The sequence below is a fragment of the Cnephaeus nilssonii genome, assembly GCF_951640355.1.
Source record: "Cnephaeus nilssonii genome assembly, chromosome: 3".
Taxonomy (NCBI): domain Eukaryota; kingdom Metazoa; phylum Chordata; class Mammalia; order Chiroptera; family Vespertilionidae; genus Cnephaeus; species Cnephaeus nilssonii.
In genome coordinates this window covers 102,165,582-102,190,395 of record NC_137074.1, presented here as the reverse complement: position 1 = coordinate 102,190,395, position 24,814 = coordinate 102,165,582, and the positions used below count along the sequence as shown (strand labels likewise).

The 24,814-nt window shown below is 45.3% G+C and overlaps 1 protein-coding gene across 7 annotated transcripts in view; it reads left to right on the top strand.

Annotated features, from left to right (window-relative positions):
• Positions 1 to 24,814, top strand: part of MED12L (mediator complex subunit 12L) — a 420,881-nt gene that overhangs the window by 108,119 nt on the left and 287,948 nt on the right. For all 7 annotated transcript variants that reach the window (XM_079766910.1, XM_079766915.1, XM_079766912.1 and 4 more), the window contains exons 6-7: positions 21,452 to 21,621; positions 24,119 to 24,229. In XM_079766910.1, coding sequence (XP_079623036.1) covers positions 21,452 to 21,621; positions 24,119 to 24,229 — 281 coding nt within the window. The remainder of the gene's footprint in view (positions 1 to 21,451; positions 21,622 to 24,118; positions 24,230 to 24,814) is intronic.

Below are 24,814 nucleotides of genomic sequence, written 5' to 3'. Positions count from 1 at the left end.
CACCTGCCTGCTCCCCCCACTGCTGTCAGCTCACATGGCACTCCTGTAGAGAAGCCGTCTCAGACCTCGCTATCTCCTGTCACGTCATTGTCTTGGTTTCTTTCCGTCATAGCTGTTAATACCATCTCATGTTATATTTTACATTAATTTAGGGTCACTTATCTCCAGCTATGAGGTTTCTCCATGAGAAATGTCAGAGTGGTTGAGTGTTGGATCTCCTAGGATAGTGTCTGGCATGTAGAAGGTGCTCAGTAGTTTTTAAGGTAATAAATGAATACTTAGAACTGAAGCATTTATATGTCTGTGTGTATCTTTATTTTTCCTTTTGCCCCAATTCATAATCCTGGAAACTTTCAGCATCACTAGCTATAATGGAGAGCCTACTCCTCTATCCCTTAGATTCTCTTCATATTTTCTTGTAACTTATTTCTGCCAGTGTTTTCCTTGATGCTTAATTTAATCTGATTTTAACTGTCACAGAAAGGTAAAAAAAGGTGACCATGAAGAAATGATTCTGCCAAATGAAACATAAAACTATTTTAGAACAAATAAAAGTTTGATAGATCCTCATCATTTGTGAAGAACATGTAGTTGGGGTTTTTAGGAATCTATGTATATAAAAGCCTAAGTGACCGAATGACAAGTCAACCAGTTGCTATGGCATGCACTGACCACCAGGGGGCAGATGCTCAACACAGGAGCTGCCCCCTGGTGGTCAGTGTGCTCCCATAGCCAACCTCCTACAGTCCCTCCCCCGCCAGCCAGCCAACCTCCCACAGTCCCTCCCCCGAGCCAGCCAACCTCCCACAGTCCCTCCCCCAGGCTGCTGGCCAGGCCAAGGGACCCCACCCATGCACAAATTCATGCATTGGGGCCTCTAGTCTCAGATAAGAGTATATCACCAGGACCATATGATTTCCTCTACCAAATAAGAGGAGGGAAGTCTGGCTCCAATTTCTTGTTAAGAGCATCATGGACTTTGTTATATTCATTGCATTTACCATTATTATTATTTTTTAATTATTTTTTTCAATCCTCACCCAAGGATATTTTTCCATTGATTTTAGAGAGAGGGAAAGAGAGAGGGAAAGACAGAGAGAAACATCAATGTGAGAGAAACACATCGATTGGTTGCCTCCTGCACGCACCCTGACCAGGGCTCGGGCTGGGGAAGAGCCTGCAACCAAGGAACTGCCCTTGACCACAATCTAACCCGGAACCCTGCGATCCACAGGCCGATGCTCTATCCACTGAGCCACATCGGCTAGGTAGTCCTCTCAACCTTGACCCACAATCTGTGTTCCCTTCAATTGTCATGCCTTTTTAAATCTGGAGCAGTTCTCCCACCTTTCTTTTTCTTGACCTTGAGGTTTTTGAGGAGGACAGGCCAGTTATTTTGTAGACCATACCTGGATTTGCACTTGTCCAGCTCCTTGTGATTAGATCAGGCAATCACTTTTGGTGGATGCCAGGAAGCAGTGCTTTTGCAGTTCATCATATGGCATTGTCTCCAAATTGGTGGGATACTTTGATCATTTGGGTAAAGTGGTGCCTACCAGATTTGTCTGATGCAAAGTTACTATTTTGTGCTTTGTAATTAATCAGTAATTTAACTCTGTAAATGTCCAATTTATCTCTATTCTGACATGAGTTTTTAAAATGCAAATCTAGCCCTAACCGGTTTGGCTCAGTGGATAGAGCGTCGGCCTGTGGACTGAAGGGTCCCAGGTTCGATTACAGTCAAGGGCATGTACCTTGGTTGCCAGCACATCCCCAGTGGGGGGTATGCAGGAGGCAGCTGATCAGTGTTCCTCTCTCATCAATGTTTCTAACTCTCTATCCCTCTTCCTTCCTCTCTGTAAAAAAATCAATAAAATATATTTTAAAAAAATACAAATCTACACTAATAAAAGAGAAACCGTCACTCTGCTACGCCCACCAGCCAACCTGGAGTGAATATGCAAATTAACCCAACAAAGATGACGGTGGCCACGGAGCTGGAGTGAGCAGGAGGCTTGGGTTGCCCCCAGTGACGGAAGAAGCCAAGCTTCCTGCCTGCCCTGGCCTCTGCTGAAGGAGGGGCTGGGAGCTTGGGTCGCCAGGGGGCGTGGCCAGCCTGCAAACAGCCATCAGCCCCTCACCCAGGCTGGCCAGGCACCCCAGTGGGGACACCCACCCTGAAGGGGGTGTGGCCAACTTGAAAACTGCCCTCAGCCCCTCAACCAGGCTGTGCACGCCCCCCAGCGGGGACCCTCACCCCATGGGGGCATGGCCAGCCTGCAAACCACCACAGGCCCCTCGCCCAGGCCGCCGCATGCCCCAAGGGAACCCCCACCCTGATCCGGGACACCCTTCAGGGCAAACCAGCTGGCCCTCACCTGTGCACCAGGCCTCTATCTATACTAATAAAAGGGTAATATGCTAATTAGACTTGGAGACCTTCCAGGAGACCTTCCGGACATTCTTCTGGACAAAGCCATGGTGGTGGGGCCGAGGTAGAGGCGGTTAGAGGCCAAGTGGGGAGGGCAGTTGTGGGTGATCAGGCCAAGATGGGATGGCAGTTGTGGGTGATTAGGCCGGCGGGGGGCAGGGGCAGTTGGGGGTGAGCAGGCCAGCAGGGGGAGCCAGTTGGGAGCGAGCAGGCCATCAGTGGGGGTCAGTTGGGGGTGATCAGGACAGCGGGGGGGGGCAGTTGGGGGCAAGCAGGCCAGCAGGGGGGCAGTTGGGGGTGAGCGTGCTGGCACGGGGGGCAGTTGGGGGTGATCAGGCTGGCGGGGGGGACATTTGGGGGTGAGCAGGCTGGCGGCAGGGCCAGTTGGGGGCGAGCAGGCTGGCAGGCAGAGTGGTTAGGGGCAATCAGGCAGGCAGGCAGGTGAGTGGTTAGGAACCAGCAGTCCTGGATTGTGAGAGGGATGTCTAACTGCCAGTTTAGGCCCGATCCCTGTAAACTGGCAGTAGCACATCCTTAGAGGGGTCCCATATTGGAGAGGGTGCACGCCAGGCTGAGAGACACCCCTCCCCCCATGCACGAATTTCGTGCACTGGGCCACTAGTGTAACATAGCTATCTATACTATATGAAAAGAGCACATGTTTTCAAACATCTCATATTGGTTTAATGTCAGCCTGCTACACCTGGTAACCTCTTACTTCCTGCTTTATCTTCAGCACTTCTTCAGCTTTGTGAAGCAGATTACTCAGCACATGTGAAAGCTTTTGCTGTGGAGGCAGAGCCATAAAGTAGCAGGTTCCACACTCCACGCAGGCCATACAGCCAGCACGTACACACTCATATGTGTATTGAATTGGATTAAGTTGCACACATTTCAGAAGATTAACTTGCAGTAATAGGTTCTGTGTTCTCGCTTTGATAGAGAAAAGAATCATTCAGCGCATTTGGGGCGAGATTCACTATCAGGTGACACGCTTTCCTGGGGTTGGTTTTACGACTGCTTTGTCTTGATGGTTGTTCTTTGTAAAATTTTTTTTTTTTTTTAATAGACATGGCCTTCATTCCTTTGTAATAGAAAGATATGTTTTATTTTCAGTTCCCACGTTTAGAGTTAGAACAGTGCTATGACTGCTGTTTGATTTTATGAAAGAGAGTTTCCCTGAAGTTAGGTGGGCTCACAGAAACAAAGGCGCAGGCCCTGGTGTGTAAATACTTTAAACATAGCCACACGGAAATCCTCACTGCCATTCTGAGAGCTACAGACCTAAAATGTAGATTAAATGGGTCCTGCCCTGGGAGCGCCCAGCCAGCACAGACAGACCCAGGAGTGTGGACCCAGAAGTGAGAGGAGAGGGGGCCCTGGGCTTACAGGTGAGGTTTCATATGTAATTTCAAGGAGGGTAAAGGAATATTTGACTTGGATATATTCTAACTTCAGGGCAGCAGTTCCAAAACAGAGGTGAATTAGGGAAGCTTGGAGGAAGAGGTTGTAATATTTTGTCCTTATGAGACCTAAAAAATAAAATACAGAAGAGGTAGTGGGTAGACATGATGTTTAGAAAATGCTGTCACATAGGTGAGTGTGGCAGACTCACAGGAAAGCTCATGAGGCATAATACATAGTTAGTTTCAGATATTTTTTGAGTTGAATGATGTTTAGTTTTTAATTGATAAAGGATGCTTAGCTGTCTTAAATGTTTTGAGCTCACTAGAGAAAAGCACTTAAAATGGTCTAGCTAATAGTTAAAAATAAAAAGTGAAAGTTACACAGAATTACATAAAGTATGAACAGATCAGGACATATGTCTTTATAGTAAACTAGAAGCCCGGTGCATGAAATTCGTGCACAGCGGGGGGTTGTCCCTCAGCCCAGCCTGTACCCTTTCCAATCTGGGACTCCTGGAGGGATGTCCGACGGGCCTAAACGGGCAGTCGGACATCCCTCTCACAATCCAGGACTGCTGGCTCCCAACTGCTTGCCTGCCTGCCTTCCTGATTGCCCCTAACCGCTTCTGCCTGCCAGCCTGATCACCCCCTAACCACTCTGCTGCCAGCCTGGTTGATGCTTAACTGCTCCCCTGCCAGCCTGTTTGCCCCCAACTTCCCTCCTCTGCCAGCCTGGTCACCCCTAACTGCCCTCTCCTGCAGGGTTGATCACCTCCAACTGCCCTCCCTTGCAAGCCTGGTCCCTCTCAACTGCCCTCCCTTGCAGGCCTGGTCCCTCACAACTGCCCTCCCTTGCAGGCCGGCTGCCTCCCAACTGCCCTCCCCTGCTGGCCATCTTGTAGTGGCCATCTGGTGTCCACATGGGGGCAGGATCTTTGACCACATGGGGGCAGCTATATTGTGTGTTGCAGTGATGATCAATCTGTATATTACTTTTATTAGATAGGATAGAGGCCTGGTGCACGGGTGGGGGCCAGCTGGTTTGCCCTGAAGGGTGTCCCGGATCAGGGTGGGGGTTCCCTTGGGGCGTGGGGCGGCCTGAGCGAGGGGCCTGTGGTAGTTTGCAGGCCGGCCACGCCCCCTGGCAACCCAAGCGGAGGCCCGGGTACCTGGAATTTATTTTCCTTCTACAATTGAAACTTTGTAGCCTGGAGCGGAGCCAAGCCTGCTACTCCCTCCGGGGTGGCAGCCATTTCTGTGGCAGTTAATTCACCTTCTACAATTGAAACTTTGTAGCCTTACGCGGGTGAGCCCGTCCAGGGTGTGCGGAAAGTTTTGCTTCCCCTGTTGCCGCCAGCAACCCTGGCCTGCTCTCTCAAGCTCCATTCTGCCGCCATTTGTTTGAATTTGTTTACCTTCTATAATGGAAACTTTGTAGCTTGAGTGGAGGCTTAGGCCTGCAACGGCTATGGAAAGCTTGGCTTGCTCTGTTACCTGGGAAACCTTGCTCTCAGTGGCTGTAGCCATCTTGGATTGGGGTTAATTTGCATACTCGCCGTGATTGGTTGGTGGGCGTGGCTTGGCTGGTGGGCATGGCCTATGTAGCGAAGTGATGGTTATTTTGCATATTACCATTTTATTAGAGAGGATAATAAAGAACTCTGTACATTTATTTGTAGGACTTTCCCCTTGAGGCTCTTATTGTGGCTGAGACAACTAAAAACTCTGGTATTTACACTTGCCGTCTCTATAGCATTTCTGGAGGGGCATAGAATTCTCTAATATGGTCAGCAGATTGCTCCCTCCAGCCCCAGGTTGAGTCAGCTCCTGATAGCACTGTGGAAATGGTCTCAGTTGCTTGAGGGAGTGTTTTAGCCTTGGGACCCGTCATCCCCTTGCTGTTGGACCCCAGGGCTGCTTTCCTGTCAGCCAGTGTGGGAATAGTTGCCCCTCACCAGCCCTCCCAGGGTTACTGTGGTGCGCTGTGACACCACATTTCCTGTTCCGTTAGTGATGTCTGCTGGGTTCTGTGTATAGTCTGCTCATTTCCTGATTTATCATTCAGGTTCTCTGAGAGGGAGAGCTATTTTATCCTACTTCACAGCGGAGGATGTTGAGGTGTGGATGCTGCCTGGAACCCTCCGCTCCCTGCACGAGTCCATCTAGTCTCTGAAGCCCGTTCTGACTCTGCTGGTCCGGGGACAGAGGGAGAATGTAGTTGTTAGTCTTCCTCCCCTCTCTAGTATTTGGATTGCTTGGATATATGCCCTACCGCTCATAGTGAAATGAATGTCACATGGAGGGAAGTCCAGGGGGACCCACAGAGGCAGTGACGTTTGAGTAGTTTGAATGGAGGTACAGTATATCCCAGGAGGCAGAGTAGGGGTGGTGTATTAGGAAACGCATTTCTGGCAGAAGAGAAATAGGGTCATCAGGTAGTTTGACTAGAAGTGGAACTGCCTGGATTTTATAATTTTTGGCTTAGGCATTGGTTACCAGTGGGCGGTGGTGAAAGGCTGTTTGCTAGAGTGGATATGCCAGTTCTGTGGGCTGGATGTTGGGGAGTGTGGAAGGGCCTCTTATTACAATCGTTATAACACTCCCTCAGTTTCTTGTCTGCAAAATGGATGATTCGTAGCACCTTTTAAGGATGAAATGAGTCAATACTAAAGTGTTTAGAAGTGTGCCTGGCACACCGTAAATGGCCCGTAAGTGTGGACTAGTAAGAGTATGTAGAGCTGCCACTGGGAGTACTGTCATCGCTAGCCAGCATTCACAGTTATTTTGTGCATCGTGCTGGGAACTTTGTGGACATTATCTTTAATCAGTACCGGAATCTTGCAGTGTAGGTTTCATTGTTCCATTTTGTGTGTAAGAGACTCGAGCCTCCAAAGTGAGGTCTTTGCTGGCATAGTTGGAGGGAGGCTCACTAGAGGGCGTTTGCTCTTTCCTCCCTGCTGTGACCTGGTTGCTGGGTGCACGTTGTGGGTCTGGGCCCCTGGAGGCAGAAAACTTTGCTTGGGGGAAAGATGCCAATGGGGAACAGGGTGCAGGGCCGGGCGGCTTTGGGTGGCACTGGAGGGCCAGAGCTCTTGTTCTCATGGGTGCCGTGGGAGCAGGCAGAGCATAGCACAGTCCAGGGGCCAGAGAAACCAAAGAGAAAGAAGGCATTGTTTGCAAGATGAGCAGCTCTAATTCTGGCTAGGGGGCGCTGGTTAACACGGGGAAAACTGACAAGAGGTATCATGGGCATGAGGTCTCTTTTGGGGGAAGAGATAGATTAGAAGAAGCTTAAAGTGCTTCATGATTGAACTGCCCCTGAGGTTTTGTTGGGCTGGGGTTGGAGGTGGATGATAGACTTTTCTTGGTTGACTGTACTCTTGGAACCATTGTCCTTATTCCCCTCCTCCCCCGCCCATGAAAAGAAGAAGAGCAACCTTTTTTGCACATTGGGGACTTAATTCGTGACATGTTCACTGAGCTATTTGGACTATAAAAATACACCCCACTAAACACATAATTGACAGTCTGGTTTCTTATCTGAGCCCACCAGCTTACTTTCAGTTTGAGTCCTTGCAGATATTGCATACCAACTTTTCTGATTCCGGCACCAGCTTCTAGTTCCAAACTTCCACATTTTCAGTGCCCCTGTATCTCATTTGTCATGAAAGAGAGATCTGCCTTGCTCGCTATGAAAATAACCCCGGAGATTGGACAGAGCGCTTGTATAAGTGTGATCTAAGTTCATGCTTTACTTGGGCATGAAGAGTAGGTTTTCATTGATGAGAGAGCTTGGGTATCTGTAAGAACCATTCTCCAATACAAGGTAAAAGTGTTGCCGCTGCCTCCATCCTGCTCCTCCACAGTCCTTCACCTAAAAGTTTGAGCATCCATTGAACCATGCCTGAAACTTATTTCATGAGGAATGCTATATATCGGCACAGAAAGATGGCCCAGGCTCACCTTGTACTTTTTTTTGCCTCATATCCTCCATCAACCCTTTCTTTAAGGAACCCTGCTTCTTCCTAGTGTTTAGAAAGCAAGATCCGAATGCCAAAGATATCACAGCTGTTAGGATGCCGTGGCATCTGGGCCCTATCCATGGATGGTGGAGACACACAGGACTGCATGTGTGTGCATGCATATGGGAGTTTATATTCCTACTTTTATTAATTTCTTCAATTTTATGTTTATCTCATTTCTATTACATGAGCAATTAAATGATTGTTATAAACATATACTCGCTTCAGAATTAAAATCTGCTACAGTCTTTTGTTGGGAAGACAGGACAGGAAGACAGGAATATGTAAGTAACGGCTTGGTGGGAGGTGAAAGGGAGCTGAGTATTCCATCACCTTCCATACAGGAAGGCAGTAGCTAATGCTTAGAACCAAGAAGTAGGCCTGTAAGCATGGTATTTAGAGGTGAAGAGGTAAACAAAAGACACAGAGAGGAGAGTTAAGGAGAATCTCGTTTGGAGAGTGGGAAATGAGGGCTTTATGCCGGTGGGCTGCTGTTTTCACAAGGCATGTAGAACTGCGGACTCCAAGACTGCAAGTCTAACTTTGATATAAATGAAAAGTTAACTAAACCTAGTCTCTGCCCCCAGTTAGTATTATTTTGTTGCTGCCTTTTCTGGAAGATACCTTGCTATAAAAATGTGTGTTATGAAAAAGATTTGAAGGAAGTTCAGGGAATCCATTACAATTTTAGCGCCTACTTTTCACTAAGCCGAGTACTTGCTTCTTAGGACCTTAACAAAAATGAAGTAAGTATTCTTTGTAAAAATTGGAAGACATATTTTATCATGAGTCTAGTTGTTCAATTAATTGACTATGTAAAACTTTCTTATTTACAGAGACTAAAAAATTGTGCTAAAAAACATAAAATTTGTCATCATAACCGTGTAAGTGTCCAGGTCAGCGGTGTGACCTGCACTGTGCACATTGTTGTGCGGTAGATCTAGAACTTTTTCATCTTGCAAAACTGAAAACTGTGCCCACTGAATAGTGGGGAACTGATAGAGAGGCTGGAAAAGTTAGGGAATGTTTCTGAAGGAGAAAAATACAAGCTGGGTCTTATAGAAATATAGCCTTAAAGTAAAAATTTGGAACATTTTTATTTGTTTTATTTTTGCATCTTAAAATGTATTTCTTGATCTTAAATTAGTTAATTATCTTCTTCCCTTGCAGGCTGAGAGCAAATGAGTTAGGTTTATAGTTCTGTTATGTGTACTGTCTATACTATTATCATTTCTTCTCTTCTTGTTGATTTGGGTGAATTATGTAGTCTGGCATTTTCTGTTAAGAACCTATTGCCACTCAACTTTTTCTCCTCAGTTTTAATGTTAACTCCTGCTTGGATTAATTAATTGTCTTCTACGATAAAATGGTAATCAGAATCCAAATTTAATTGTCAGTATTGAAATTTTTACTCTTCATGGCTGTTAGTACATGCATGCATGTCTACACTGGAAACATATTATGCTACAAAAATACCTATTTTGCCATTTGGAGCAGTCCTCCCGGAGTCCCTCTGAGGCAGCTGATTATCTTCAGTTTACAAATAAGGGGGGAGGGAAGGATCCCCGGAAAGTAGGAGGACTGGGAATTCTGTCCTCAACTTGTTACTGGGTCCTGTTTGCTTTATAGAATTTCCAGCCTGCTCAAATGAAAACAGGGTGACAGAGGGCTTGGGAGGGGTAGTGGTGTTGGGTGAGGTATGAAGGTGCTTCAAAAGCTCGGTGCTCAATGAGTTTTTATTTGTAATCCATCTTGCAGGTCTGTTGCTTAGCAGGGGTGGGGAACGTCTGGTCTAGGCTGTAGAAGGCCCGAAAAATCACTTGGTCTGGCTCTGCCAAGGCATTAGGGGTGAGTTAATTGACCAAATATAGCAGGCTAATTTTTAAGTTGATAGTTTTGTGTGGCCCTTAAATGATGTTATGAATATCCAAATGGCCCTTGGCAGAAAAAAGGTTCCCCACCTCTGGCTTACCGCCTAAACATGAAAATTTTTTAAAGAAGACAGCATCTTGTGTGACTGATTTTTAAATAGGTAACACATCTCTGTGGTAGAAAATACCAAACATCCAGATATTCAGAGTGAGCTATCTCCTTACCGCTCCTCCAGCACCCTCCGGACCCCTCATCACACACTCCGAAAGCAGTTGTTACAGGCTTCTGTGTATCTTCTGAGGTGTGTTGTGTGTATCTTGGTTTGCTTTTATGTTTGAGAGAATTGGTGCATGTAGTAGCCTTGTTCTTTTAAAGGGCTAACTTTTCATGACTTACAGAAGTTGTATCTTTTTGCAATTTGCACTGGAGTGTTAATTCCATAATGAATAGTAAGTTGTTGTTTTTTAAATTAAAAAAGACATCCTTTCAGTTTCAGAGTCACTTTCTGACAAATTGTGTGTAATCTTCCAAACGAAGTCCCTGGACCAAAGCAGCTCTAAAAGCCCACTTTGGCTTCCTGGTATTTTGAGTCAGGGAACACTCAGCTTGTATGGGTAGAAGGTTAAGGGTCAGTGCAGGGCCTGTTCTGCAGAGTAGACCTGCCTGCTCCTGGATTGTGTCTGGGGGACATGTCGTCACCATCAGGAAACAGTCCCCACATCTGAGCCTTCCCCCTGACCTCCTCCTGAGTGTCAGAACTGTGGATCCACCTGCCCCTGGACACGTTTTCTGACGAGTACCAGGTTGGGATCCCTTTGTGGGCGTAGCACAGCTAATGTGAACAGATTCAATTAAGTGGCTATATCATGCCTCCCTCTTTGGTTCCCAGAAGAGGAAAACGCGGTGGTTCCCAAGGAGGGGCCGTGGGGCTGCGCAGTGTGGGAGCGTTGGTGTGTGCTGGAGCTTTTGGACTGGCGTTACTGTGCGTGTTGTCTGCAATGGAATGTCTTGGTAGCACTTGATCGTGTGTCCTGGTGAAAGAATTCCTTCTAAAGCTTGTTCCGAAGTATGAACTTCAAGCACCTGTAAACAGTCTGCTTTAGCGTAGTATCTACTCAGACCACATCGATTGTGGAATGAAATTCCAATGCAAAGTATAAAAAGAAAATGTAATTTATTTTTGCTTCACAAATGACTGGGGCTTTCCACCACATCCTCCGTAGCAAGAGCTAGAAGAGGATTGAGGCGATGAAATATCAGATGTGATCATTCAGGTAGTTTGGATGCCTTCAGTGGGGTGGGCAGCCAGTCTTTCCTCAGAGCCGCTCCATTTCTCCACCCCCCACCCAGACCCTCAGGGGGCCTTGCCTTTATGCTGAGGGTCCAGGAGGGCACGGAGGTGTGTTTGCCACCCAGGGAAGCCAAGCTGTTGTCTCATCAAGTCCGCCTCTTACCAAAGACAGTGTTGTTGTCTTGCTCTAGCTTTCCTCTCCTGGGGCAATACAGCCCATGGCTTGGTCTCAGATGTGGAAGGCTGTGGGGACTTGTCCTAAGGGGTTAATTAAATGTACCCGTTTAATATTTGTGAAAATAATGTCCCTGCTATTCTTGCTAGGAACTCACCACGGCCAGGGCTCACTCAGGTTTCTATGGAAGCCGTGAAGAATTGAGAAACTCCCCACTTGATAGTACGGCATTAATTGCAAACAGCTATGTCATGCCCCTGTTGGCTGAGGTTTAGTATGAGCCACCCGTTGGGAAGAAACCCTGAAGCTATTCTTTTGCCAAGAAGCTGGTTGTATGATTGACATGTTGAATAAGAAATTCTTGTTCTAGGGGCTAAAATTGGATCCTGTGGCTTTCACAAGTCTTGCTTCAGATGCATGTATGGGGTAGATAGGGAAAAAGGACAATTAGAAAAATCCCTAAATGCAACAGTTAAGCATTGTCTTCAGTAAAATGGAACAGGAATTGGAGATCGGACGGCAGGAGGGAAAACTAAGAAAAGAGTCCAATGCTCTTCTCCTGAGGTGTCAGATGCCACGGCACCTGCAAGCACAGCGCGCAGACAGGAGTTTCCTTGCTGCTGGGACACAAGTCCCCTCCCAGTCCTCCCTGTCAGCCCCTCTCCATTCTCTGCCTGGGCCCTTGCCACTTGCTTCCTCATTTGGCCACTTGTCTCTTAACTTTGAAATCCTCAAGCATGAACTATCAGTCACACAACTGTGCAGTTATCTATATTCTAGAGGCCTGGTGCATGAATTCGTGCACGGGTGGGGCCCAGTCGGTCCACCCCAATGGGGGCTGATTGGGCCGGGCCAGCGGGGGTAGGGGACCCGGGAGGTTGGCCGCTGGCCTTGCCCCCAATGGGGGGGGGGTGATCTGGGGCAGGGCCGGCTGAGGGGAGGGGATGTGGGAGGTTGGCCAGCTGGCCCCACCCTTGATGGGGGGGGGGCAATTGGGGCCGGGATGGCGGTGGGGGGGAGGAGTCTCGGGAGATTGGCTGGCCGGCCCCACCCCTGATTGGGGTGGAGGGGCCGATCGGGGCCTGGGCAGGCCAGGGGGAGGGGCTGCGAGCAGTTGGGGGTGACAGTTGGCCACCACAGTGCATGTCATAGCGACTGTTTGTTCTGGCCATTCCCGTCGTTCCGTTGTTCCGGTCGCTGGCTTTTACCAGGATATATATAGATTGCCTGATAATGGCCCTTGTCTTTTTGGAGGTATTTTTGTCACTCCTCCCTCAACTACATTATTCACTCCTTGGGCAGAGTGTCCCGTGTCAGCTCTTCACCTCTCTCTCCAGGCTGCCTCCTTGCCTTTCACCTTCCTTTGAGCTTCAGAGAGACCCTGTCGGTAGTCTCCCTCAGCCACCTGCTCACTCCCACCGAGACACGCTTACCGGCAGTTCTTACCTGTCTTTCTCGGCTTGGCCAGTGAGATCCCACTTGCACCTACTTCCTACTGGTGGACGGCTGTCTGCCTGGCCCTATAAATCACATAAATCTGCTTTCTCCTGGGTAGCATTGCAGTTCTAACATGTTATTTATCACATAATTCTCAAAGTAACCCTCCAGACCAGTGGTCGGCAAACTGCGGCTCGCGAGCCACATGTGGCTCTTTGGCCCCTTGAGTGTGGCTCTTTCACAAAATACCACGTGCGGGCGCGCACGTACAGTGCGATTGAAACTTCGTGGCCCATGCGCAGAAGTCGTTATTCGGCTCTCAAAAGAAATTTCAATCGTTGTACTGTTGATATTTGGCTCTGTTGACTAATGAGTTTGCCAACCACTGCTCTAGACTAAGTACACGTATCAGCCCTGTTTTATAGACAAGTAACTGAGGCCCCCAGGGCCAGAATGAGTTGCCCATGACCCCAAAGCTGAAGTGATGGAGCGGGACAGGAGTCAGGCTGCCTGCCCCCAGAACCCATGCTCCTCACCACTACCAGGTCGGTAACCGACACCGAGGGCTGGAGGAGCCTGGGTGCCCTGTGAGCACACAGCCCACATTCTTACTCTGCAGAGTAGACCTGCCTGCTCCTGGATTGTGTCTGGGGGACATGTCGTCACCATCAGGAAACAGTCCCCACATCTGAGCCTTCCCCCTGACCTCCTGAGTGTCAGAGCTGTGGATCCACCTGCCCCTCGACACGTTTTCTGACGAATATCAAGTTCAGATGTTCAAAACGGAACTCAGAACTAGGAAGCCTGAGTAAGCTTGGGGGGTTTATCAGTGTCTCTCTTGCTTGTGACATTGTACTGTTGTTTTACAAAATGTTAACCTTTGGGAAGAATAGCTAAAAGGCATGTGGGATCTCTCTCCATTATTTCTTACAATTGCATGTGGACCTGTAATTATGTCGACATAAAAAGCTTATTTAAAACAAAAAGTTAATGAAAACAAAGTAAACTCAGTTCCTTCACCCTCCTGCCCCACTTGCTGTCTATTCCACATCTCAGTTGATGGCACCGCGAGCTCGGGAAGCCACCCTATCCCTGTCTTCCCTTCTCTCCGATATCAGGTTGGTACTGTTCTACCTGCTTCTCTTTTAACCCTCCCTAGTCACCTCCCCCCTGCACTTGTCAGCCTCCTTTTAAGACTTCCTTAGAGTCTTAATTTGCATACCCGATTCCTTTGCCTAAATCATTCAGTGGCTTTTAATCATTTGTGATAAAGACCGAACTCATAGCTTGTCACTGCCTGGGTCAGTCATTGGGCTGCTGGTTATAAATGCCGGCGTTTAGACTCCACTGGATTTACTGGGTGGAAGTCTCTGCGTTGGAGTGCCCTCTGGTGGCCATTTTGTGCACTAGCTTTTGAGGACCTTGGGCCACCTTCCTAGCCTCCCTCTCCCTCTGCCTCCCTGCTCCCCCTTTGCCTGGAACTCTGCACACCGCTGTTCCTGTCTGTGCAGCTCCTTGGTACCACCCCTCAAGACTTGGCTAAAATGGCCCCCTGCTTCCTTTCCTGTGTCCCATGACAAGTCAAAGCACTTACTACATTGCTGTCAACATCTGTGCCCAGGTGTCTCCCTACCTCAGGGATGAATCGCCTCCGGTAGGGACTACTTTCTCCTCACCTTTGTAGCCCCCTATCCCAGGAGAGCTTGTGGCTGGCCCACAGGCATTTAATGCTTGCTGCCAAATACCCGTGGTTATGTTATCTTGAGTCGTCACTGTGATCTCCACGTAACAATAACTAGTGTCATTGTTCAGTCAATAAAACCACAGAGAAATGGCCAGTTCAAAAGAACATGGTTCTCAAACACACAAAAACTGATACTCAGTATTTGCCAGTAAACACCATTGTTCTCCAGGTAATTCTATGTTAGAGAAACTTATTTTAAGCATAAGAAATGTTTCAACAATTTATCACACAATAGCATTTCCACCGAGTGCCAGCAGCCGCCAGCCCTTCCCGGTAGAGGCCTGACTTTACTGACTATTCAGTCGGCAGCTGGTCTGGGTCATCGCACTGAGGCAACTGTTTCCACCCGGGCGACTCTTACCCAGGCTGCTACTCAGCGTGCCGATTGCCCCCATTCATTCCCCACGCGAACAGTGGCGAATAGGGGATTTCAGGTTTTCTGTGAATCTCATAGGGTACAACCAATGAACTTTTAGAAGTCTTTTCTTATGGAAGTAATACAAAGCACAGAGACATATTGAAGATTGTAAGTCCTTTTACTCTTCACCCAGCTTTAACCATTAACTCCTAGCCACTCTTGTTTCTACCCCTCCCACTCCTCCCTGCCCACCCTCCCCAAAGGCATGTCATTTCATAGTAGATTACTATGAATCTTTTGCTTCAGAAATGCAGTGACTTCTTCCTAGTAGTAAAGTATTTTAAGGAAACATTTTAAAAAATGATAAGACAGCTTCACTGAGATATAATTCACCTGCTGTATACATTTAAAATGTACAACTTAGTGGTTTTAATGTGTCCATGGTAGTCGTGAAATTTTGGGGTTATGTGGTAACTCTGTTTAACCTTTTGAGGAATTGCCAAACTTTCCCACAGTGGGTACATATTTTATTACATTTCTCCCAGCAATGCACGAGAAGTTCTAATTTGTACACATTCTCACCTACGCTTATCACCTGTCTTTTTGTTCCAACTGTCCTAGTAGTATCTCAATGTTGTTGTTTTTTAATATATATTTTTATTGATTTCAGAGGAAGGGGAGGGAGAAAGAGAAACATCAATGATGAGAGAGAATCATTGATCGGCTGCCTCCTGCATGCCCCACACTGGGGGTCGAGCCCGCAACCTAGGCATGTGCCCTGACCAGGAATCAAACCATGCCCTCCTGGTTCATAGGCTGATGCTCAACCAGCCGGGCAGTGTGGCTTTGACTTTCATGTCCTTGTGGCAAATGTTGTTGAACATCTTTGTATTTGCTTATTGGCCATTTGTGTATTTGTATTTGCCCAATTGGCCATTTCTTTGGAGAAATGTCTATTGAAATTCTTTGTCCATTTTAAAATGGGTTATTTGTCTTTTTATTATTGAGTTGTAATAGTTCATTATATATTATAATAGATCTAAGTCCCTTATTAGATGTATGATTTGCAAATATTTTCTTTTTTTTATATATTTTATTGATTTTTTACAGAGAGCAAGGGAGAGGGAGAGAGAGTTAGAAACACTGATGAGAGAGAAACATCAATCAGCTGCCTCCTGCACACCCCCTACTGGGGATGTGCCCGCCACCAAGGTACATGCCCTTGACCAGAATTGAACCTGGGACCCTTGAGTCCACAGGCCGATGCTCTATCCATTGAGCCAAACCGGTTAGGGCCAAATATTTTCTTTTAATTAGTGGGTTGCCTTTTCCCTTTGTTGATGGTATCCTTTGATAAAGAAAGCATTTTAATAACAAAAAGCATGAGAAAATTGGTAGAAAATCTTTCAGTTATTCTTACTGAGTGTTTAGAAATGGAGTGTGTGGCATGTTACACCTACTGAAGGTTTTTTCCTCCATTCAGTCTGCACCAAAGTCAGGCTGGTCCAACCCTCCACATCCTGCAGTTTTGAGAAGCAGGCTGTCCTCCCTGTGGAGAGGCGAGAACCTTTTGTTGTAGTACAGCTTCAGGAAGAGGTTTCCCTGGTGGCTGCTGGGTATAGGTTCTCCTCTGGCCGTGACTAAAGGTGCTGTAGCACCTGGATCCCCTCACAGATAGATGTGTGCGTCAGTCTCTAGACTTGGTGGGCATTTAAAAAAAATCATCAGCGTTGTACCTGTTTCACATAGCGGGTTCCCACTGGCTTTGGAAACAGGAAAGAATCCAGCCAGGAAAATGAACCTGCACAAAATACAGACATTCATTGTAAGTTTATTAAAATATAATTGAAAGTTTCATATTTGCATGGGCCTTTGTAGCACATTGGTTAGCAGGTGCTTCTAGTTAAACTGGTTATAATAAACACAGTGAACCAGAGAGGGAATTTGGCATTTTTTCTATAGTGGTGTTTGAAACCTTCAAGGTATGTAGTGATGAATTTACTAGTAAAGGAGAAAGCAAAGATGTTTGTATCAAGATTGGAGAGTCAGAATGATTGGGAAGGAACTTGATTTAGTAGTCATTTTGAGAGAGCCTTGGGGTTCATTGATTCAAGTCATACTTGATGGTTGACTCTGTGTGGCAGAGTTTTATGGGGATGAAAGAGAGAGATGGAGGGGATTCTAAGATATCGGTTAGAGAAGAGAGGGAGACCCCACTAGGTGGTAGGGTGGTGTCCAGAGACAAGAGAAGGCTATGTGTTAAATGTGACATTTGAATTGGGCCCAGGAAATTCTCCTGCATGAACACAGGTGAGTGGAGAAGGATTGTTGGTAGAGATTGCATCAGAGGCATGAGAGTCAGAGCAGCTTGGGCTGGTGGAGTACGAAATGCTCGGTGGTTGGTAGTGTTTGAAGTGATTCCAGTTCCTAGCTAAGGAGTTTAGCCTTCATTCATGACGGGCTGCTGATCAGTGAAGGGTTTGGGACCAGGGAGCTGACGTTGACTCTGTAAGTGTGCCTGTGGAGCAGGGTGTTGGGCATTGGCAGCTCTGTAAGGCCGAGGCGGGGACCGACATTGGCCGCAGGTGTGTCCTGATAGTGACCGCTTGGCTGTTAGTTTTTTTTCCTAAAAACTTTTCATCCTGATGGTGATGATCAATGTTACCAATTATTGATCATTTTCTGCATTTTGTGCACGGGGCTGAGTAACTCACCCTTACAGTCGCTCTGATGTACATATATTATTGATCCTGTTGTAGGATGAGGAAGGTGAGATTCAGCAGAGGTTAGATCCGCTGCTCCAGGTCACATGGCTGAGTGGCAGAGCTGGGATTGGGATTCAGGGCCATCCATTCCCAAGTTCACTCTGCCCCTATGCCTGCACGTGGGCTCTGTTGCCGGCTGCGACGCCACACTGCAGGACACGTTCACCAGGGGCCCTGCTGCACCCCGCTCCGCCCTGCCACACCTCTGTTCTCCCCGCATGTGTTTATCGTTTTATGTGATTTCATGTACCAGAGTGGGCATCTCATGCCTGTTTGTGTCCTGGGCCAGCTGTGTGACCCTGGGGATGCCTGCAGTGCCTGGGTCTGTAAGGTGGTAGGTGAACTGTACGGCTTCTAGAATCCCGTCTGCTTGGGGGTTAGGCACGGACAGAGGGATGCAGTGGCTGTAGGATTCTTGGATGCTAGGGAGAGCACCGTCGAAAGGACCAGGCACTGCATTCAGTCCTGAGCGCTCTCAGTAACGCTCGTGCTCATAAACTAACAATCTGGCTCACGGACCTTAGGTTCTACTGCACTTCCAGGGGCTTCAGGTGTGGCCACACCCCCCAAGTTGCTGGAATGTAGGACTGCTCCATTTTCAGAGTAGTCCTTTTGGTCACTTTCTAGCTTTTGATCTTCGAATCCACCCTGTCCCAGTCTTCCCTGTGAGCTTTATCTGTTCCTGTTTTCTTTTACTGCCTGGAGCTGGGCCCGCTCAGAATCTGGCAGTGGTTTTCCACTCAAGGCTGCTGTTTTCTGTTTCCAATTTCTAATGAAAATTTCGTGGGCAGTCTAATTTTTTATGCTAGTCCTCTCTAGACTCTCTTATGTCCAGACCCCTGAATCTGTCTGCTTGCCATGATCATTTACTGTTAGTGGACTACAGAACAATTAAAGCCCACTATTAAGAGGCCTGCATTTAAATTCCATGTGAATCCCAAAAGGAGGAGATTGTGGAGCGGTATATTCAGCAAAGCCTTTATTAGACACACATGTGTTTATATAAATGTTCAAGCACACATAAAGACCAAAGGTTACATGTTAGAATATTTAATGATTATGTGTGATGGTGAGGAGACAGAGGGAAGCTAGTTAGACAGGGACGGAGACCATGAGGGGAGGAGGAAATAGAAATGGGGTGCCCAACTAGGCAGAGTTACTAAGCAACCCAATTGGGCAGGGAAAGAAGGGCACACATGAGAAAAGCGAGGTTTAAAATATGTGAACGTTGCTAAGACAGGTAGCTTGCAAATAACTAATCACAAGGCTGTGAGACATATAAACCGATCCCAAGGATGTCACTAAGGCAGAATTCTTTGAAAAGACCCATCAAGAACTAGCAAGGCTTATCCCCACCCCCTAGATTAAAGATTGTGCTTCCTCTTGCTCTCTCTCCTCTCTCGGGCACACAGTGGGTTCCTGAAGCTCCTGTGGCAGGGGGCACGTCCCTCAGCCCACGCTGCTTATGGCTATGTGGGACTCTGGGCAGGGATTAATAGACTGTAATTATCTTGGATGCTCCCAGTAAACTTTGGTTCCATTACTCATGTTTGTCTGCTACATCATTCTTCGATTTTGTGAGACAACAACCTTGGACTAAAACCCCACATTTTGGTTTCAGTGGGATTACAGATCTTTTTTTGTTTTCATACATTTTTTCTGTAGCGACCATGTATTTCTTCTATATTAAAAAAAACCAACTTTTTAAAGTTGGGGTGTGTGAATGTGTGTGTTATTTTTAGCTCTTGAGGCTTAAATATTCTGTATCGAGATTGAGAATAATACATACTGAGAATGCGCTAATAGTAAGTCATGGCACACAAAAGCTGGGATTTGGGTCCTTGTAGTTTTTGTTTTTGTTTATTGTAGCTAAGCTCCACCCATCCATTGGATGGTTGGCATTTTACTTTGTTGAACGAGTGGCATGAGACTGTTAGTCCGTATCAGGGGCACTAGAGGATGACAACATTGGTAATTCAGTCTTTGTTTTTAATTCCATTTTTAAAAAATATATATTTTTATTGATTTCAGAGAGGAAGGAAGAGAGGAGAGAGAGAGAAACATCAATGATGAGAGAGAATCATTGATTGGCTGCCTCCTGCATGCCCCCACTGGGGATTGAGCCTGCAACCCGGCATGTGCTCTTGATTGGAATCGAACCTGGGACCCTTCAGTCCGCAGGCTGATGCTCTATCTACTGAGCCAAACCAGCTAGGGCTCCAGTGGATTCATTTTAATGATGGTATCTATTATCCGTGGCAAGTGTTGACCTAGTATCTCTTCATCCTTTTGTGTTGGCTTATTATTGGAGGTTAGCACCTGCATTTGAATTTCAATTTTAAATTAGACACAATTAGAATAAGTGGCTTAGACCACAAGTTAATTGTAGTTATCTATGGGTACTATTATCAAGTAAGTTTAATAGTATTCAAAAAGGAAAAACAAAACTCTCAATGATTAACAAGACGTTTAGTATCTACTCTTGTCAAAATAGCTTCCTGTAAAAGAAGGTGGGAGAACCTATTGCCAAAGTAATGGGAAAACAGCGTTGAGTGAAAATGTTTCAGTGGGATGGTTTCTTCTGAGATGCTTTTTGGCTAATCCTTGGGGAAATTTGACTGTGAGCATGTAATCATTACATTTTTACACACAGAATGGGCTCAGGTTGGCATCTCATCCCCTGTGATTGCCAGAGGCAACACACTGTTTTAATTTGTGCCCCTGTGGCAGACATTTTTGAATAATTTCAGTGATTTTTTTTTTTTAAATATAAACACCACAGTAGAGCCAGGTGCCATTTTATTTATTTTTTATTATATTTATTTATTTTATTATTTTATTTTTTTAAATATATTTTATTGATTTTTTACAGAGAGGTAGGGAGAGGGGTAGAGAGCTAGAAACATCAATGAGAGAAAAACATCGATCAGCTGCCCCCTGCACACCTCCCACTGGGTATGTGCCCGCAACCAAGATATGTGCCCCCGACCGGAATCGAACCTGGGACCCTTCAGCCCGCAGGCCGACCCTCTATCCACTGAGCCAAACCGGCTTCGGCTATTTATTTTATTTTTTATTTTTTAAAATATTTTATTGATTTTTCACAGAGAGGAAGGGAGAGGGATAGAGAGCTAGAAACATCCATGGGAGAGAAACATCGGCCAGATGCCTCCTGCACACCCCCCACTGGGGATGTGCCCGCAACCAATATACATGCCCCTGACCGGAATCGAACCTGGGACCCTTCAGTCCATAGGCCGACGCTCTCTCCACTGAACCAAACTGGTTTCGGCTAATTTCAGTGATTTTTTTATGCTACGTTTTCTATTTCCTTTGCAGTTTCCTACCTTTGTTGCTCACCACTCTTGCGGATGGCATTCTGAGGAGAGAGCAGGAATTGCAGGTCCACACGGTTGTCTGAGCTACTGCTCTTGTGTCTTTGGCGGTCCGGGGCAGTGCCGCTGGGAATGCTGCCTTCTCACAGATTGACAAAAACAGAGCAGATCTTAGCTAGGCATGTTTGACACTTGACTTGGACCCTGAAAAACATACACTTGGGGATTTTGAATTTTTTTGGTGGAGACTTGAAATTTCTCAAAGGGCTCGCCTCCGAAATTCTGTTTCCTGTTTGTGCCTTTGATGTTTTGGTTGTGCTAACTGCTGTTTAACGGGGAAGAGCCCCTGATGCATCTAATCTGAGTGCAGATGTCTTCTCCTGGATAAGGGGTCACAGAGGCACAGGATAGGGCTGGCCGGATCCCTGCTGCTGTGGAGGGTGCCACGGCACTAATGGGCATTATTTACAGGCTTTGGGGTGGGCGTGCCTTCCTGAAGCGCTTGCATGTGCCAAAGCCACTTTTATGTCATAGTTGTTTGTTTCATAAGTACATCCTTAAGATGATCAGAAAGGGGTGAAAAAGTTATTTCTTATACCATTTCTTAAAATGCAGAGTGGACACAAATATCTACCAGGTATCTTCGAGAGCAGCTGGCCAAGATTTCCGACTTCTACCACGTGGCTTCCAGCATGGGCGATGGCCCTGTCCCTGTGCCCCCAGGTGTGGAGCAAACCCTGAAGCAGTGGGAGTACAACGCGAAGCTGGCGTTCCACATGTTCCAGGTAACCTGCCAGGGCAGCCAAGGCTGTGCGGCATTCTTTTAAAAAGAGAGCAAGTTCCTTATCGTTTACTTTTCTGGGGGTTAAATTGAGTCTTTCTAGGAACAGTACATTCAGAGAAAGCCACCTGACATTTCTCATGTTGAACTGGAGTAAAGGTTGCACCTTGGTCCTGAGATGACAGCTGCTTCTCGTATATGCTGACCTCCAGCTTTAATGATGTCAGCTCTGTTAGTGCTGTTGCTATGTAATTGCACTATTAAGTATGATTCTTTTAAACCTTTTATTTTGCAAAAATTGGATGTGTTCATTCAAAAAAATCTTTGTACTGATGTCTCCTAGTAGATCTTTAGAGTTTTGTTATTCCACAGATAGGTCACCTTAATTTGGCTCAGCTGCAGTTCAAAATGCAGTTGATGGGGCCTATAAGGGCACTGTGGCACCCAGACAAGCTGATGTAAATCATATTGACCAGAAGAGGCTGCATGTGCCTCACTCTTTACTCCTGGCAAGGAGAAGGAAGTGTGTATATTCAGCTGAAATTGTATTGCTGGCATAGACTTTCACTACCTGCTATCTTGATCAAAGAGAAAGGGGATTAGAAAGGATGTGTGGCTTCTAATTTCCCCTTTAGAACTTTAATTATAATTTCCAACTTGCAGGTGATTTTTTTTCCAAAGTAGGAAAAAGCATGGTCCTCTCAAGAAATAGCATTGTTGCAGTCAATAAAAACAACTCTTTACAAATCATAGCTCCACTTATTACAGGATTACTTCAGTGCGTGCTCAATTACTTTTATTGAGCTGAGGATTTAATCTGCATCTTTTAAAACATGTCTGTCAACAAGCTTATTGTCTTTGGGAGGTTATCTTTATGTATTAGGAACATTGAAATCAGTATATCTTTTTAAAAAATTATTATTTTACTATTTTAAAAATTTAGTTTAATTTTTTCCATCACCATTTATTCCCTCTATGTCCTCTTCCACCTCCACCCATCTCCCTCAACTCCCACAATCACCACACTGTTGTCCAGATTCATGGGTTTTCTCTCACTTTTTTTTCCCTCAATCCCTCTACCTCCCCAGCAACCCCCCTTCTCCTAGGGTTGTAAACTGATTGGAATCTAATTGTAACATTAATGCTACAATTTAAAAGTTCATGATATTTTTAATTTGTCACAATCTGAAATGTGAAACTGATCCTAGTATATATACACATGCAGAAATAAAGGCATGGGTACATAGACAAAAGCACATTGAGGAGGCACTATTATGTAATCATTGACAATCATATTTATTAAGATTTCTTAAAATTTTAAAATCTTGAATTCATCATCTCTTATACCTTAATGCAAAATTCCATTTTATTTCTTTCTTTATTGAGTGAAAATACACTTTACTGGTTTTAAAGTTTTAAATTGCAGTTTTTCTGTGATAACGCTTTGACACTTTTTGACTTTCAATATTTAAAAAGTTAGAAATTAGCGACAAGTAAATATCTTGATATCACGTCAGTGTGGTGCCATTGTAATCTTATAAATACTGTAACTTCTCAGTACAGTTTCTTCACACAGACTGTTGGTAGCCATGGCCGTGGGCCACTGGTATACAGAGATCTGGAAAAGTTGCTAGGAACAAAGTGGGCGTTCATAGTAACTACTCAGGAAGGTTGTTACCGGAAGGACCATGAAAGTATGTCTTTCCCAGGAAACACAGCTTTTTGTTTCTATCTTGAAGTTTCTTTCATGATGTGAATCATGACACAAAACCGTAATATGATATTTACTATGTATGTGCAGGGACTGTCATGAAATAATGTGTGTATATGTGAAGGCAATAGAATGCTTACGTTGAGGGTCTACACCACCCCTGTGGGGCATTTTGGAAATTTGTAGATGTGTTATTGTTTCTTACCGTAGTTATGTTGGAATATGTATACATTACAGTATTTTATTATAAATTCATTTTCTTTCTTTATATTATAGTTAGTTATGCCATTCTATTTTTTAAGGTATATTTTACAGGTAGGTTATAGTATCTGAATTTCATCTTAGGATAGAGGAGACTATTAAGGGGGCATTGGATCTGGTGGGATTGTCAACTTCTCATCAAGATAATGGTATGATGGGGGCTTCTTTATGATTATCGCCATTGGCCAGGTTTCCTCCTGTGAAGATGAGTTCATACATCTCGAAATCTAGCCACGTGCTTGATATATGCTTTGGGAGTCTTTTCAGTTTTCTTTCTTGTAGGAATCAATTTTTTTATTTTAAATTTTCAATTAAGCAGATTATCAAAAATCACAAACAACAACAACAAACCCCCAAACCAACCATAATATCAGTTCCTTTTGTTTGAAATTTAGACTATGATCAATGAGTTTTACTATAACAGAAACAATAGTAAAATTATGCTTAAGCGTAAGAATAGCAGTGCTTTTTGCATTTTAGTTAGTTTTATTTTAACGGTATTAGTATAATTTTTCTTTGTTCATTTAAGGAAGGAATGCTGGAAAAACATGAGTATTTGACATGGATCTTGGATGTTTTAGAAAAGACCAGACCAATGGATGATGATCTTCTTAAACTCCTGTTACCATTAATGCTTCAGGTACAGTATCTATAACCACAGGCCAGTTGATTTCATGGGCAGGAAATGATCTGATAGCAAAGCTTAGGTAAGTAGAGGTGGAAGAGGAAAAAATTGCACTTTGAAATGGAAGGAAAAATAATATCTTGACGCTACAACACATGAAGTGATACGAGGCTTAAGTTCTGGCAGTCATTTGTAATGTGCGTTTCATAGGTAAGTAATGTCCTTTTTAAGTAATCTCACTACATTGATTTCTCCCATCACTGAGCTAAGCAAACAGCTCTTTAAATACTGTCCTCTTGTTCAAACAAAAGTCTGTGAAAACAAAACAAGTCATCTCTTTTTAAGGACCCAGAGGATCTTTTATATTCGTTTGACATGTTTTGAGCCACTGTGGTGGGAACTTCCTATTGTAATGTCTGGTCTAAAATTTGTTGAAACTTAGGTTATCTGGATGAAATTTATTTAAAAAATTAAAATTTCCTTGGAAAGGTAATGCATGTACTTGAGTATTCAAACAGTACAGAAGAGTATCCAATGAAAAGTCACCTGTTTCCGGCCCCAGCGCACCCTTTCTGAGACTGCCCCACGCTGGTCCTGTGT